This window comes from Anolis sagrei, chromosome 5 (genome assembly GCF_037176765.1).
Source record: "Anolis sagrei isolate rAnoSag1 chromosome 5, rAnoSag1.mat, whole genome shotgun sequence".
Classification (NCBI taxonomy): domain Eukaryota; kingdom Metazoa; phylum Chordata; class Lepidosauria; order Squamata; family Dactyloidae; genus Anolis; species Anolis sagrei.
In genome coordinates, this window is record NC_090025.1 from 169311602 (window position 1) to 169329128 (window position 17527).

Consider the following 17527-nt stretch of genomic DNA (forward strand, 5'->3'; position numbering starts at 1 on the left):
ATGAGTTCACAAGACAGAAGAAAACAATTGTGTCAATGTGCATATACATGGTGCAGGTACCTGACATAATAGGGGGGGAAATGCCAATTTTTAGATTACCCGAGAGGTACTTTGTGCAGAACTTATTAGCAACTGGCAGCCAATGAGAATGGGTAGGCAGCTCATGTTTTGTTTGTCACATTATAAAGCATGACAACATTTTAGGACAGGAGCAAGTTTGTACACACGTTTCTTATTTCAATGCCGTGGCACAATAGTGCTTTTAAGAAGAATAGGAACAAAGGAAGCTATATTGGTGCTTCAAAGAGCTTCCTTAAATTCCAGAGACAAGAGAACAAGGAGGAGAGGCAATGGTAAAGAAAGACAAATGAAAGCAATGGCAACAACACAAACTTTGGTATTGTCACTTGGCTTATCGATAATACATAAAACCACACAAATCCTCACTGAAACATATCCACATACAATAGAAAAGACGGTAAGGAAAAACAAATAGACTATGCAACATGCAATGCAAATCATGTTTCTGCCTTCCTTCCTTGCATCCTTTGTGTCCTACAAAGGTATCTTAAAATAACAGAGAATATGAAATCTTATTTTGGCTAACAGAGTAAGGGAGAATCTGGGCAGCTGGTTCCTTTCAGTTTTCTTAATTTCAGCATTCTGTGCCCCAGCTTGTCTGGATTTTGGCTCATCTTCAAGCTCATAACAGAGTGTCTGTCTCTCTGGGAAAGAGAGAGACAAATAACACAGAGTCAGGTCCCAAAGAATTTTAAAACAGTACTGCAAGCTCGCTTCGTGTGCATGTCTGTGTGTGTGCAACTGGTACTGTATGCATATCTGATGAACATAATGGATTCTCCGTCCTAAGGATTTGTTGGCACTGCAATTCTATTAAGACAACTTGTAATATCATTTTTTTAAAAAGCCAATCCCAGGGAAGCTGATGCATCATTCTTGTTGCATCTCCTGCCCGAAGCTATTAGTAAACAAGCAGTGACATGAATGAAGCCTCTCCAGCAAAAGGCTGCCTTTCACGGCTCTTACCATCCAGTCTCTGGCTGGCCAAACAACTGCATATATGCAACAAAGTTTTAGTACTTCTCTATCTCTCTTTCCTTTCTCTCTCTCTTACACTCACACACAGTTTCAGTTACACTTCTACCATTTCCTGTGGAAAAATGAAAGCTTTTGAAGCATGTGTATATATATGATACGCTGCCCAAACATATGAGACGCCTCTACAAAAATATACACTGAGAGAGGAAAAGAGACAAAACAGAGCTACTCAGCCAAATACTCCTCTGTGAAGTCCACTGCAGATGTTATTGTAAATAATGCCCAGAGATGTCCCCCATCTGTCTCCCCAGTGTCCACTAGCTCTTTTCCTCCCTCTTAATCTATTGATGTTGCAGTTCTGAGGGAGGGATAGAACCAGGTATGATTGTTTGGCTCTTATCTCAACACACATATCCCTACAAAAAACAAAAGAATGGCACGTATAAACCCAACTCCATGGCGACTAACTGCCTTCAATATATTCTCATAGATTTGAAGATGCATATAAAAAAAGATCCATGTGTCTTCCTTTTCCCCCCTCTCCTTACATCCTTGTATGGCAAATAAAACTGTATGGCTACCTTAGACAAAGATGTCTAATGATTAATGAAAAATGGGAACGATATAAGGGAAAGAGTGAACGTGGATGTCAGTCACAGATCATTAGCTTCTTTGAATTCCATTCATACTGCATAGACCTAATAAAATGCACGTACCTAGGAAGTACTGAGAGGCTATAGTAAGCTCTACTGTGAGGTCAATTTGAAAACAACTATTCTTCCGCCCAACAACAAAAACAAACACAGACACATATGCAGTCTCTATATAAGGAAAACCCAGGAATCTGGAATGTCAAGGGAGCACAGCAGAGGCTGACTAGGGCCAATTGCTTCAAACCTGAAAGAAACCAGAAAGCTCTGCCAAATAAGTGATGTTTCTAAGATCTGGTTGTGCCCAAAGAAAATGATGTGTCATTAATGAGGAGGAAGAAAAGCAAGGAGTTTCGTCCTGTAGGTTAGTAGTGGCCACCTTTAATTCCTCTTGTACTTGCAATGTAAATATGCAGCACAGTTTGAACATGCAGAAGAATCCATTGTGGGCTACACCTGCATTTTAAGCACCATGTGTTTTCTATGTCTTAAGATATGCAACTGCCTTATCTTTCATGCCTGCGTGGCAACAATTGAGCTTTCAACATTCCTTGATAAATCCTTGATAAATCAAGGAATAGTCTCTATTAAACCAGTTGGTGGTGCAAGAATTACAGTATGGAAAAGCAGGATGTTGAAAGGGGAAGGGCATCATGGGAGAAGGACCCCAATTATCTCCAGAGTTTAATGCTTTCTTAAGAAAAATGACTGACAGAGGAAGAATCTCTGCAATTACCTCATTTGCAAAAGAGATTGTGTGGAGCAACTATAGTAATCTTGATAAAGAGCCATGTGTTAAGGCTGTTTTCAAAATATTAATATGAAGACTCTGATAAACTGAGGCCTGGCAACTTCATTCTGTCTTGACTGTTTATATTTTGCAGATCCTACTATTTCTGTTGGGCTGTGGCATGGCTGGGAAGCATCCAACATCTCACAAGAACTGGTGCAACTGTGGAGATCAATCAGGTCCCTGGACAGTTGTTCATATCCATCTATCTATCCACATAATTTATTTTCTATCTATACACATATAATAAAGGTGAAAAATGTGTATGTGCATATGTGGCAGAGGTATCCACTTGCAGACATCCTTTGACCTCTACAAAGGGGCTATAGTTCCAAGTGCTAAGAAGCCTCCAAAGGCACTCCCTCAATTGACATTGCAGGTTAGAGCGAGCACCATGAACACGTAGCCCAAATGCTGCCCATGTCCTTCCCCAAACACTAACCACCCAAGGAATACTTTCATTCGGGGAGAATTTCATCCTAGATTTGATGTGTTTCCTCCACCATAGGTAAGCATCCCAGGGTTCCTTGTGTAGAATTTGCATGACCATGTCTACTGCCTCTCCCTTAACCCTTTCCTATGGCACACAGCAAACAGCAACTGTTCAGTTGATCAGCAACTGAACAGACTGGAGGGGTTTGGGGGACTGGCTCAACAGGATGGAAGTTGGAGTTCACCCTGCATCAAGGCACAGCACTCTGACCCCCTTTGATAATGAACCTGGACCACATTTGGCATACAGAACCCCCATGACCAGGTTTGGGAGAATTGGCCTCAATTCATAGTTCACTACACCCAGAGAGTACTGTGAACCCAGCCAATTATGGATCTGGACCAAACCTGGCACACAGACTGGCTGGGTTTGTGGGTGATTACCCTGGGAATCCAGGAGTTGTAGTTCACCCTTCTCCAGAAAGCACTGAATCCAGCTGATATTGGATCTGGACCACACTTGGCACACAGACCCAACATGATCAACTTTGAATACTGGCAGGGTTTGGGGAGGATTGACTGACAATTCCGGGAATTGTAGTTCACCCACATTCTTATGCATTTCCTATTGGGGTCATTCATTAAAAAACTAAAGGAAAGATTGGCTTTTTTCTAATAAATAGTGTTAGACATTACCAAACTGGTATTAATAAAGGTAAAGGTTTTCCCCTGACATTAAATCCAGTTGTGTCCAACTCTGGGGGGTGCTGCTTATCTCCATTTCTAAGCCAAAGAGCCGGCACTGTCCGTAGATTCCTCCAAGGTCATGTGGCCAGCATGATTGCATGGAGCACCATTATCTTCCTGATGGAGTGGTACCTATGGATCTACTCACATTTGCATGTTTTCGAACTGCTAGGTTGGCAGAAGCTGGGACTAACAGCAGGAGCTCACGCCATTTCCCGGATCTGAACCTGCGACCTTTCGGTCAGCAAGTTCAGCAGCTCAATGCTTTAACCCACTGCACCATGGGGGCTCCAAACTTCAAAAAATAAACAATGCCTTTCTCAAATAACCCAGGCACTGATGGGTCCCCAAGCTAGTCAGAAATAAAGTTCTGAAGGAGGCTGAGAAATTGTACAATGAGATTTGCAGTGTGTATGTGTGCATGTGTTCATGCATGTCATCAAGTTGCTTGTTGACTTATGGCAACTCCATACACTTCCTAGGGTTTTCTTAAGAAAGAACTGGCAGAACTCAAAGATGGTTCTGCCATTTCCTTCCTCTGAACTAAAACCTAGAGCAGCAGATTTTCACTAGAAGTCTCCCATCTAAGTACTAACCAATGCTGACACTGCTTATCTTCTATGATCAGTTGGGATCTAGTGTTTATCTTTTTTTCTTCTTCACATTTTGAAAGACTTGCCTGTAGATTATGGGTTTTTAAAACAGTCTGTCACAATTAGAACAAAACAGGTAGACATTGCACATTAGAAGAATGAAAAAAGTAGCCTACTTTGGAGTGAAATGAATCTAGGTCGGATATGGGCATACTTGGGCCCTCCAGGTGTTTTGGACTTCAACACCCAGAATTCCTAACAGCCTCAGGCCCTTTTCTTTTCCCCCTCAGCCGCTTAAGCGGCTGAGGGGGAAAAGAAAGGGGCCTGAGGCTGTTAGGAATTCTGGGTGTTGAAGTCCAAAACACCTGGAGGGCCCAAGTATGCCCATGCCCGATCTAGGGGATGTCAGCCTGAATTAAAGTGTGGAAATAATACCTGGAAGACACTGGTTCAATTCTTCACTCAGACATGAAGCTAATTCAATACCCTACCCTACAAGATTCTTGCATGAATTAAATGAGAGCAGGTTATATTTGCACCCTTTTGATCCTTGGAGGAAGAGGTCTGATGGACCAATCAATACTAATCAAGGACTGCCCTCTTGTACATATTAGTTCCACAGCGAAAACTTTCTCCATTAACATGCATAGCATTTGGCATGAATATATCCATCTATAACGAAGCAACGATACACTATTTCTCAATGTTTGTCTACAATGGCAATAGGCAACCAATGTACTATGCTTGAATTATAATTTAGCACCAGACAGCTAGCGCTTTATCATGGAGGCAACATTATCATGGAGGCAAACAGTCACATGATACAGCCTTTTCCAGCCCTGGGCAAAAGATATCTGGGTACCACATAGGCCCCTTAGTAGCACACAATGTTTACAATGCAGAAGACACATTTCCAAAGGAAATAGTTACCGGCATGCAGTACAGCCCTCTCCAACACTAGGATGCAGCTTTCCTGAGTACTATCCAACAATTCAGCAAGGCTCCACAACATCTCTACCAAATGTAAATTTAGAAAATCAACACTCTCCAACACCACACAGATGGGCATCCAGGAAAGAGGACTAGACTAGCTTCCTAACACTATAAATAGCACCTTGGGAGGGCAGTTGGCCATCTCATTCTTCCAGGTAAGGAAAAATAAACTCAATTCACTGTTGATTTATCATTAGCCTCACTGATGTGAATGAAAAGCCAGCAGCAATTTCACTGAGTACCTGACAATCCCTGAATCAACTCCCAAATGCACATTTACTTGAAAGTCAGTCCCAATGACTTTGGTGGAGTTGATTCCCTAGCAAAAATAACAAACAAGCATTATGGCATCTTGAATTAATGTAAGATGTAATTAAGGTATGTGACTTGGTGTGTCCTCAGGCACATCTGGTCTAAGAACTGGCATGGGAATAGTGGGAACTGCCATCCAATCTATCTAGAGACTTTAGAATCATGGAAGAGACCTCGTGGGCCATCCAGTCCAACCCCCTACCAACAAGCAGGAAAATCGCTTTCAAAGCACCCCCAACAGATGGCCATCCAGCCTCTGTTTAAAAGCCTCCAAAGAAGCCTCCACCACACTCTGGGGCAGAGAGTTCCACTGCTGAACAGCTCTTACAGTCAGGAAGTTCTTCCTAATGTTCAGATGGAATCTTCTTTCTGGTAGTTTGAAGCCATTGTTACGAGTCCTAGTCTCCAGGGCAGAAGAAACAAGCTTGCTCACTCCTCCTTATGACTTTCCCTCACATGTTTATACATAGCTGGCATGTCTCCTGTCTGCCTTCTCTTCTGCAGGCTAAACATGCTTAGCTCTTTAAGCTGCTCCTCATAGGGCTTGTTCTGCAGACCCCTGATCATTTTAGTCATCCTCCTCTTGACACATTCCAGCTTGTTAACATCTCCCTTCAATCGCAGTGCCCAGAATTGGACACAATGTGATTCTAGGTGTGGTCCGATCAAGGCAGAATAGAATTTTGGCCCATCTCTCTAACCTGTTCAGATCGTTTTGAATTCTGCTCCTGTCTTCTTCCTTGAAAGGGGAAGGCTTGTGCTATAAACCAGCGGTGGGTCCCCTGTGTTCCCTATATCGATGCACTGCAGTTCCTGCCAGCCACAGCCCATATAACATAGTCATGCTAGCTAAGGATGATGTGGTTTGTAGTTCAAAAACATTTAGAGGGCTGCAGTTTCCTTCAAAATCAACCAGACATTCCCAAAATGCCCTGGTATTCTCTTGTAGGTTTTACTGCAGGCATGGCCAAAGTTTGCCTATGCCTGTTTAACTGCAGCAGATTACAGCAGGAGCCCCCTGGGAGGGATTCACTCCCAATCAGCAGACACAGGACTGGCAGCTGAATTTGGCACCCCTTCCTCAAGTGTGTGATGTTGTGCCCCCCTTCCATATGAATCAGTGCTGACCTAAGCCCATCTTGGCCCACCCTGCTCTCATAGGAGTTACTATGGTCCTCTTCCATGCCAACCGACACTAACCTAAGGCCATTTTGGCATTTTGTGCTCTGTCTGGCTGTGGCATGGCTGGGAAGCATCCACGGTCTCAAAAACTGGTGCAACTGAGGAGCACAGATCCCTCAACAGTTGTTTACCTAAGCTCTCATGGAGCCTCAGAAGTTGTACAGTCAGATTTGCAGTGTGTGCCTGGACCTCTTGCATTCTACTGGCACTGACATAACACAGCTACAAGGATGCTGCGCTCCTCTTCCTACCAATCATGCCCCTTTTATGTGAGCATCTCTTGGGCAGGTTCAGCGATATTTCTGGCCTGCCTGTTGGGTTTCATCAGTTGCTTGTACTATCAAGTCTCCAGACCACAATGAGGTCTGCACAAGTCCTTTGTATCATCAAGTCTCCAGACACCCTATGTCTGCGCCCTACACAACTGGAGAAATCACACTGCTTAGCCAGTATTGCACCACCTGACATCCGTCGGGAAGTAGCAGCTATACATGAAAGGACCGAGGCAGTAACATCTCTGGTCCACCCCCTGTTTAGATATCAGCCAGTACTCCAATGCCTTAAATGAAGAAATAGTTTTTTAAGATCTACAGAGGCACTAGCAGGAACACCTCAGCAAGCAAGAGTCCAAAAGTGGCAGGTTAAAACCCGGTACCTCAATCCATGGCTAATACCGAATGAGAGATTCCCTCCTGGGCACACAGAAGACTGGGCAACTCGGAAGGCACTGAACAGACTGTGCTCTGGCACCACAAGATGCAGAGCCGAACTTAAGAAATGGGGGTCACAAAGTGGAGTCCATGACATGCAATGTGGAGAAGAGCAAACCACAGACCACCTATGACTATGCAGCCTGAGTCCTGCCACATGCACAGTGGAGGACCTCCTTATAGCAACACCAGAGGCACTCCAATGGCCAGCTAATGGTCAAAGGACATTTAATATGATGCCAAGCTTTCAAACATGGGGGGGGGGGTGTTTGTTTTGAAAAAATACATTACAACTGTATTCTTGGTTTGTTACTGACCTCAATGAGTAGATAGACTAGAGACAGGATTAGAATGAGAGATTCCTTCCACCACCACCACCCCCCCACCCCCGCCCCCATATTCCTATGCATGCTTTCCCAGAAAGGGCTTTGTCTTTTCCACTCCTGCTACCTTCTTTGAGACAGTGTTGTGCTCCTCTTCCTACCAATCACTCCCCTTTTATGTGGGCATCCCTTGGGCAGGTACAGCAATCCTGGCCTGCCTGTTGGGTTTCATCAGTCTCTTGCACCATCAAATCTCCAGACCTCAATGAGTAGGTCTGCACAACTCTCTTCTATCATCAAGTCTCCAGACTTCAATGAGTAGATAGACAAGAGATAGGATTAGAGGGAGGGATTCTTCTCCCAACCCTCCTGGCCCCATATTCCTATGCATGCTTTCCGAGAAAGGGCCTTGTCTTTCCTCCTGCTACCTTCCTGAGATGGTGTTGTGCTCCTCTTCCTACCAATCCCGTCCCTTTTATGTGGGCATCCCTTGGACAGGTACAGTGATCCTCTCGGCCTGCCTATTGGGTTTCATCCTAGATTGCACAAGTCTCTTGTATCATCAAGTCTCCAGACCTCAATGAGTAGATAGACTAGAGATAGGATTAGAGTGAGGGATTCCCGCCCCCCCCCCCCCCAATATACCTATGCATGCTTTCCCAGAAAGAGCTTTGTTTTCTCCCCTCCTGCTACCCTCCTGAGACAATGTTGTGCTTCTCTTCCTACCAATTACACTCCTTTTATGTGGGCATCCCTTGGGCAGGTACAGCGACCCTTCCAGCCTGCCTGTTGGTTTTCATTAGTCTCTTGTATCATCAAGTCTCCAAACCTCAATAATTATGTCTGTACATAGAATCATAGAAGCATACAGTTGGAAGAGACTTCATGGGCCATTCAGTCCAAGAAGAATGCATTCAAAGCACTCTTGACAGATGGCCATCCAGCCTCTGTTTAAAAGCTTCCAAAGAAGGAGCCTCTACCATACTCTGGGGCAGAGAGTTCCACTGCTGAACAGCTCTCTTGTATTATCAAGTCTCCAGACCTCAGTGAGTGGGTCTGCACAAGTCTCTTGTATCATCAAGTCTCCAGACCTCAATAAGTATGTCTGTACATAGAATCATAGAAGCATACAGTTGGAAGAAACCTCATGGGCCATTCAGTCCAACCTCCTGCCAAGAAGAAGAAAAACTGCATTCAAAGCACCCCCAACAGATGGCCATCCAGCCTCTGTTTAAAGGCTTCCAAAGAAGGAGCCTCCACCACACACTAGGGCAGAGAGTTCCACTGCTGAACAGCTCTCTTGTATCATCAAGTCTCCGAAACCTCAATGAGTAGGTCTGCAAAGTCTCTTGTATCATCAAGTTTCCAGACCTCAATCAGAAGATAGACTAGAGCAGTGGTTCACAACCTGTTTGTCCTCAGACGTTTTGGCCTTCAGCTCCCAGAAGTCCTAATAGATGGGAAGCTGGATGGAATTTCTGGGAGTTGTAGGCCAAAACTTCTGGGGACTCACAGGATGGGAACCACTGGACTAGAGATAGGATTAGAGTGAAGGGTTCTTTTCCTCCCCTCCCAGAAAGGGTTTTGTCTTTCCTGCTCCCTTCCTGAGAGGAAGTTGTCCTCCTCTTCGAACCCATCACTTTCCTGTGGGCATCTCTGAGCATGGCAGCCTGCAGCAGAGCATCCCTCTCCTGCTGGCCTCCCTCCCTCCTCCTCCTCCTGCAACCCCCACAACAGGTGGGCCGGGCCCTTGCTCCTGACTCACCGCTGGCGTTCTTCCCGCAGATGAGGTGCTGGTAGGGCTGCAGCAGGCCCCAGAGCTCCGAGTCGTTGCTGATGGCTTGCTCCAGGCCCTCCAGGGTGAACTTGGGCGCTTCGTGGCCAGCCACCGCGTTGGCGCTGGCGGCGGTGCTGCTGCTGGCGTTACTCTCCCGGTCCTTGTTGTCTGGGCCAGAAGCAACAGAAGCAGAAGCAGCAGCGGGAGGCAGGGAAGCGCTAGCGGCGGCCACGGCGGCGGCGGCGAGGGCAGAAGCCGGGGCTCCAGGAGGGGCTCCCCGGGGTTGGTGGGGGTGCGGGTGGTGATGCGGGTGAGGCGGGGGCGGCGGAGGAGGGGGCAGCTGGGGCGGGGGGTTGCTTAGAGGAGGAGGAGGAGGGGGAAGATGCTGCTGTTGTTGTTGTTGTTGTTGTGTCTGGTGGTGAAGCAGGTGAGGGGGAGGAGGGGGAGGCGGCGGGAGGAGCGGGCTGTGCTGGAGGGCCCGGGCGTAGATTTCTCGGAAGAGGTTCTCCACGCCGGCGGCCAGGTAGATGGCGGCGTGCTCGTGGATGCGGAGGGCCACGCGGCTGTCCACCATCCAGCGGTAGAACTTGCCCACGGAGAGGGTGAGTCCGCAGCGGGCCGACTTGCCCCGGCTGAAGCGGTCCCCGGAGGCGCCTCCTCCTCCTCCGCTGCTCATGTTGTAGAGCGAGAGGGCGCCGAGGGCGGCGGAGGTGCAGCTGGACGCCAAGCTCCAGCCCAGCACCATCTCCAGGGCGCTCTGCACTTCGTACTTGGTGCATTTCCCGAAGCGGAGGCTCAGGCGCTGGGCTTCGCGGGCCAGTCTCAGCAGGGCCCGGCCCACCAAGGCGGAGAGGCGCGAGACGGCGTCCCGGGAAGCCGGGCATCCCCCTCCTCTTTCCCCTCCTCCTCCTCCTCCTCCTCCGGCACTACTGCGGCTCAAGCTGAGGCTGGTGGAGGAGCTGCTGGAGCTGGTGGTGGCGCAAGAAGGGTGCAAGAGGGCGGCTCGGGGCTCCTTCCTGGCGGGAGGAGGAGGAGGAGGAGGGCGGCGGAGGAGCCAGAGCAGCGCCTCTACCTCGGCCAGGCTCCAGGGCAGCTCCTCGAGGTCGGGCAGGAGGCGGGCGCAGTACTGCCCGGGCCCGCAGCCGCCCAGCGCGCCCAGCTCGCCCTCCTCGCCCAGGACGGTGTTGACGGTGTCGAAGCTGTTGTGGCGGCTGTGCATGGAGGCGGCGAAGGCGGAGGCTAGAGGCGGCCAGCCCTTGGCCCCATGCGCCTTGGCCACCGCCGCCGGGAGGGGGGACTCGGAGCAGGAGGAGGGCTCGGAGCAGCACAGCGACAAGTTGGAGGAGCGCACCGAGTCCGCCGCGCCACCATAGCCCGAGTCCAGCGTCAGATCCTCCAGCGTCCGCACCGCCGTCTTAGCGCGACGTGCCATCGCCGCTCTTCATGCTGCACCGGCAAGAAATAAACTTGGGCGACACAGAGAGAGAGCCAGTCCCGGCGCCGGGCCTCTCGCCACTCCTCCTCCGTCCCCCCGAAGCCAAAGAAGTCTCCCCGCTCCCTTCCTTCTCTCTTGTTTTCCCAACTCGTTGCTTCTCCTCCTCCTCCTTCGCCCTCTTCGCTCCTCCGGTCTCTGCACCGCACTGCCCCGCAAACCCAAAGCAGCCCAACGAAAGCGAGAGGAGGAGTGGCCAGAGAGGAGAGGCGGGGCTATGCAAAGCAGCCCTCGCCGCCGGAGCCAATAGCGACGCCAAATGCTAATTTCCCATCGCTACCTTTCCTCCTCCCGTCCCTGCACCGCAAACCTAAAGCAACCCAACCAAAGCGAGGGGAGGAGGGGCTAAGGAAGGAGGGGCGTGGCTATTCAAAGCAGCCCTCGCAGCCAGAGCCAATGGCGGTGCGAGAATGCTAATTTCCCATCGCTACCTTTTCCCCAACACTCCCCCCCCCCCTCCTGTCTCCACGCACCTCTGAAGAAGCGTCACTTTTTCAAAAGGGGTTCGAGTCGTCTAAATGCCCACAATATGTGCTTTGAGCTGAGTTATCTGAGGTCCCTTCCACACAACCCTATATCCCTCAATATCTGCTTTGAGCTGGGTCATCTGAGGGCCCTTCCACACAGTCCTATACAGGCCCGTAGCCAGGATTTCGTTTGGGGGGGGGGGGGGCGCTGATTTTTTTTCAGGGAGGGGTTCGGGGGGGTGAGTTTCGGGGGGGCTGAGTCTGAGTGAAAGAGGGTCTAGCAAACCTTTTGTATCATTACCCCAATACCCCCATGCATATGGGATATATTGAGTATGGTGATCAGATCATGATATGAATAAACATAACAGTTTAAGTAATGCACCAGTAAGGCTCACCATGAGAATTTCGGGGGGGGGGGCTGAAGCCCCCCGAGCGCCCCCCCCCCCCCCCCGGCTACATGCCTGGTCCTATATTCCGCAATATGTGCTTTGAGGTGGGTTACCTGAGGGCCCTTCCACGCAGCCCTATATCCCACAATATCTGCTTTGAGCTGGGTCTTTTGAGGGCCCTTCCACACAGCCCTATATCCCACAATATCTGTTTTGAGCTGGGTTATCTGAGGGTCCTTCCACACAGCCCTCTATCCCACAATATCTGCTTTGAGCTGGGTCTTTTGAGGGCCCTTCCACACAACCCCATATCCCACAATATTTGCTTTGAGCTGGGTTATCTGAGGGCCCTTCCACACAACCCCATATCCCTCAGTGTCTGCTTTGAGCTGGGTTTTTTGAGGGCCGTTCCACACAGCTCCAAAACCCACAATATGTGCTTTAAGCTGGGTCATCTGAGGGCTCTTCCATACAGCCCTATATAACCCACAATATGTCCTTTAAGCTGGTTTTCTGGGGGCCCTTCCACACAGCCCTATATCCCACAATATCTGCTGTAAGCTGGGTCTTTTGAGGGCCCTTCCACACAGCCCCATATCTCACAATATCTGCTTTGAGCTGGGTCTTCTGAGGGCCCTTCCACACAGCCCTATAACCCACAATATGTCCTTTAAGCTGGTTTTCTGGGGGCCCTTCCACATAGCCCTATATCCCACAATATCTGCTTTAAGCTGGGTTACCTGAGGGCCCTTCCATACAGCCCCATATCCCTCAGTATCTGCTTTGAGCTGGGTTTTCTGAGGGCCTTTCCACACAGCCCCATATCCCACAATATGTGCTTTAAGCTGGTTTTCTGGGGGGCCTTCCACACAGCCCTATATCCCACAATATCGGCTTCGAGCTGGGTCTTTTGAGGACCCTTCCACACAGCCCTATACCCACAATATGTGCTTTAGGCTGGTTTTCTGGGGGCCCTTCCACACAGTCCTATATCAAGGCAGGAAATCCCACATTACCTGAGTGGACTCAGACAACCCAGTGGGATTTCCTGCCTTGATATTCTGGGTTATAGGGCTGTGTGGAAGGGCCCTGAGAGGTCCTTACTTAATTCCCTCTGTGGGGGGGGGGGGGGGGGGGGCTCTTCATACGAACTGAGAAGACCTCAGCTGTGCTGCTTCTCTAGGGGGTGGGATTTGGGGATTTGGGGGTGTGTTCCCTCCTCCTCCTCATTCGACTGCAGGAAGAAAACAACCCGCAGGCAGGCTGCATTTGAAGAGATCCAAAACAGCCGGCTTGTTGGGACGCTCGGAGGGATGAGCCGCGGAGATTGCCTGTTGTTTCTCTTTCCCCGCTTCCTTCCCTTTGGGAAAAGGCTTCTCCGTTTGCGGGTCTTTCCCCGAGGCCAGGCGCGAAAAAGCAGAGCCGGATGGCAAGCCTTGAGGCAGCTGCAGAGGAAATCCTTGGGTCCAGTCCTGACAGATGCAGACTGACAGGGCAGGAGCCTGGGAACCTTCTGGCGTTGGTGTGCGCGCCTTATGCTTGCGTGTGCGCCTTATGTTTGTGTGTGTGTGTGTCTTCTCCTCTGCAGGCGAGAAGAGCAGCAGGGTGTCTGAGGCTGTGTTGGTTGGTGTGGGGAGGAGGGCCAGTGGAACGCCATCTGGGCAAGCAAGCTCTGGCTCTGGCGTGCCAGTCAGGAGCCCACGTCACGCAAGGAGACACATCGCGGAGTCACACGAAGACGTGTGTCTGTGTATGTGCCGCTACTGCAGAGGAGTCTCTCTCTCTCTCTCTCTGAGACCTTGCTCATCAGGAGTATTTATTAGGAGTTGGTGTAAGTTTTCCGGGCTGTATGGCCATGTTCCAGAAGCATTCTCTATCCATCTATGGCAGGCACCCTCAGAGGTTGTGAGGTCTGTAGGAAACTAGGAAAATGGGGTTTATGCATCTGTGGAAAATCCAGGGTGGGAGAAAGAACTCTTGTCTGTTGGAGATAGGTGTGGATGTTTCAATTCACCACCTTGATTAGCATGTAATGGCCTGCCAGTTTCAAGGTCTGGCTTCTTACTGCCTAGAGGAATCCTTTGTTGAGAGGTGATAAGCCGTCCCTGATTGTTTCTTGTCTGGAGTTCCCCTGTTTTTGAGTGTTGTTATTTATTTACTGTTACGATTTTAGAGTTTTTTTTAATACTGGTAGCCAGATTTTGTTCATTTTCATGATTTCCTCCTTTTTGTTGAAATTGTCCACATGCTTGTGGACAATTTCTTTTTCTGTGTAGTCAGACATGGTGGTTGTTGGAGTGGTCCAGCATTTCTGTGTTACCAGTACGTGCAGTACCATCTTCAGGTCTTCCAGGTCCTAGAAAGGGGCGCAGCTGATGGATCAGCCAAAGCTGATAGCAATTACTCCTGACTGTTGCATCTACCCAGGCTGACAGAAGCAGATAGCAAGAACTCCTGACTGTTGCATCTACCTGGGCTGCCATCCAGAACTGTGTGACACACCTCCATCCCCAGATGAGGACCCTTGATGGCAAGCACCTCTGTTTTGTCTGAATTCAATTTCAATTTGTTTTTCCTCATCAGCCCATTATCTCCTCCAGGCATTTGTCCCGAGGAGAAACACTATCCTTAGCTGAAGCTGTTTTTGAAAGCATGGAGAAATATATTTGGGTGTAATCAGTATACTGATACATCGCCAGTGTGATTCCCCCATCTGCACTCATGTTGTCGTCCATAACATTTTCTTTCCTCTAGTCTCCCATAATGCAAAGCAGACATAGAGCACTCATTCCCTCAAAAAGCGCTGAAAACCCAGACCAAGCATTGCAATGAACTGAGGTACTATTGTAGACTTACCTGCATTCCCGCTACCTTGGTAGCCATCTCTCCACAAAAGTCAACATTGACACTGAAATACAACACCGCCTGAGCTCAGTGAGTACAGCATTTTTCCGAATGAAGCACAGAGTGTTTGAGGACCAGGACATCCGTAGGGATACCAAGGTGATTGTTTATAAAGCTATTGTCCTCCCAACCCTGCTGTACGCCTGTGAGATGTGGTCTATCTACAGACATCACATGCAACTCCTAGAATGATTCCATCAACATTGCCCCCCAAAATCCTGCAAATCTCTTGAGAAGACAAGCGGACAAATGTCAGTGTGCTGGAAGAAGCAAAGACCGCCAGCATTGAAGCGATGGTCCACCGCCATCAACTCTGCTGGACCTGCCACGTTATCCGGATGCCCGACCACCATCTCCCAAAGCAGTTGCTCTCCTCCCAATTCAAGACGGGAAAACGGAATGTTGTGGGCAGGAAAAGAGATTTAAAGATGGGCTCAAAACCAACTTAAAAAACTCTGATATAGACATCGAGAACTGGGAAGCCCTGGCCCTTGAGCGCTCTAGCTGGAAGTCAGCTGTGACCAGCAGTGCTGTAGAATTTGAAGAGGCATGAATGGAGAGGAAAAGAGAGAAACATGCCAAGAGGAAGGCATGTCAAGCCAACCCCGACCGGGACCGCCTCCCTCCTGGGAACCAATGCCCTCATTGCGAGAGAAGATGCAGATCAAGAATAGGGTTCCACAGTCACCTACGGACCCACCCACCCCCTCCCGTTTTAGCATCTCTAGCATCATATTAACTGTGGAACCCCTTTGAACCAAATAAGGCTCTTTTGGTTTCAGCCTTGATGGTTTCCATGCAAGGATTCGGTAGGATTGGCCCATGGAAGCAGAAGAGGAATAATAGCTCTATAATTCTGTAGTGTGAATAGACCCTTGGCATGGCAACAAAATTCCACTAATGAGAATAGCAGGTAAATTTTAATGGGAAAATGTCTGCTCTTCCTACTACCACTTGACTTATTACGACTGGTGTCTCTCACTGGAAGTTGAGCATAAATATGTGAGAGTAAATCTCAAGATCCTCAATTTATCAATTAGTTGAAAAGCCCCCAAAACAGACAACTTGAACAACTTGAGATCTCTTTCTTGTGCTTCTTTTGTGAATTTCACAGGATGCTTCACAGTTGTTACTTCTTTTCATCGGGTCCTAGGCCAGTGATGGAGTGGGGGAGAGGGGTGGTGAGCAAGTGGGGACAGGATGGCCAAGTTGAGAAAGGCAACATAAAGTTCTTTAGAGGATGGTCAGAACTTCTCATGTGCCCCATCACTCTTCATCAACAGTTACCCTGTTTATTGCTGACATGAGCTAAAGTTCAATTATGTGTGAAGGGTCACAGATTCCCCATCCCTAAGGTATAAGATTCCAGGTTCAGCCTCTAGTGTAGGCATGGGCAAACTTCGGCCCTCCAGTTGCTTTGGACTTCAACTCCCACAATTCCTAACAGCCTACTGGAGTTGAAGTCCAAAGTATCTGGAGGGCCGAAGCTTGCCCATGCCAGATCTCGCATCTCTAGTTAAATAAATCAGAGGCACTTAATGGGAAAGTCCTTTGCCTGAAACTCTGGTGAGTCACTGCCAGTCTAGACAAGCAATATAAGACTGAGGATGCCAACTGTATGAGGTGAGCAATCTTCAACCTTGTATCTCTACCTCGGTTGCATCAACATACTATTCTGTGGCACACTAAAAGTGAAGTCACATTATTCCTGTTGCAAAAAGAAATTTGGAAGATGGAAACAACACCACTGAATATACAATCATTACTGTGCAATGTGAGCAAAATGTCTGAAAACTGAATATATTGAGGGCTTCGGGACCCAAAAAACATATTTGCCCATATATTACACTTTCCCCACCCTGAGTGAAATTAACAAATTGATTCTAGGTCAGAGATGGGGAAAATGCACCCTCAAGACTTAGTGCCAAAAGGCTACTCTATTTCTCTGATTCCCACTTCCCAACATCTTGGGCCCCCAACTTCCCACACACCTCCCAAATGCCCCTAAATTAATTTTGGGGGAGAAGCACCCATTCCACTGTAACACCATTGGTAAGGAGCCCCCGGTGGTACAATGGGTTAAACCCTTGTGCTGGCAGGACTGATGACCAATAGGTCAGCAGTTTGAATCCAGAGAGAGTGGGTTGAGTTCCCTCTGTCAGCTCCAGCTCCCCATGTGAGGACAGGAAAAAAGCGTCACACAAGGATGGTAAAACATCAAACATCCAGGTGTCCCCTGGGCAACATCCTTGCAGACAGCCAATTCTCTTATACCAGAAGTGACTTGCAGTTTCTCAGGTCACTCTTGATCAAAAAAAAAAAAAACATTGGAAAGAATCGTAGTTTGGGACAACCCCCTCCAAGTCTCCAAATTGATAGCTTTTTGGCATAAATGCTAAAAAGCTGGGTAATATGAGGGTAATAAACTGGGTAATATGAGGAGTTAAAAAGTAACCCGCCTACCCCCTTTGCTAGATGGACCAATTGTTGGACTTAGTAAAAACTAGCTTCCTCTGTCTCCTTTGTCCTCTGGCATTTTGTATGCAGTACTTTAACAATCTATTTTCTTTTTTTCTTCTGGAAAGCTCTTAGCTGTTGTTTATCTTATTTAATCTTATAAAGTGCCGGGCACATTGACTGTGGAGGAACAATTAATAATTCAAAATGCCCTTGGCAACCAGAAGTGGACAGGTAAGAAAGTTAG

General features: G+C 48.4%; 1 protein-coding gene across 2 annotated transcripts in view; it reads right to left on the reverse strand.

The window, feature by feature from the left end:
• Positions 1–11254, reverse strand: part of ABTB3 (ankyrin repeat and BTB domain containing 3) — a 299555-nt gene extending 288301 nt beyond the window's left edge. The window contains exon 1 of one of the 2 annotated variants that reach the window (XM_067469221.1): positions 9557–11254. In XM_067469221.1, coding sequence (XP_067325322.1) covers positions 9557–11000 — 1444 coding nt within the window. In that variant the 5' untranslated portion in view covers positions 11001–11254. The remainder of the gene's footprint in view (positions 1–9556) is intronic. The other variant, XM_067469220.1, reaches the window with a different exon arrangement.
• Positions 11255–17527: the final 6273 nt, after the last annotated feature.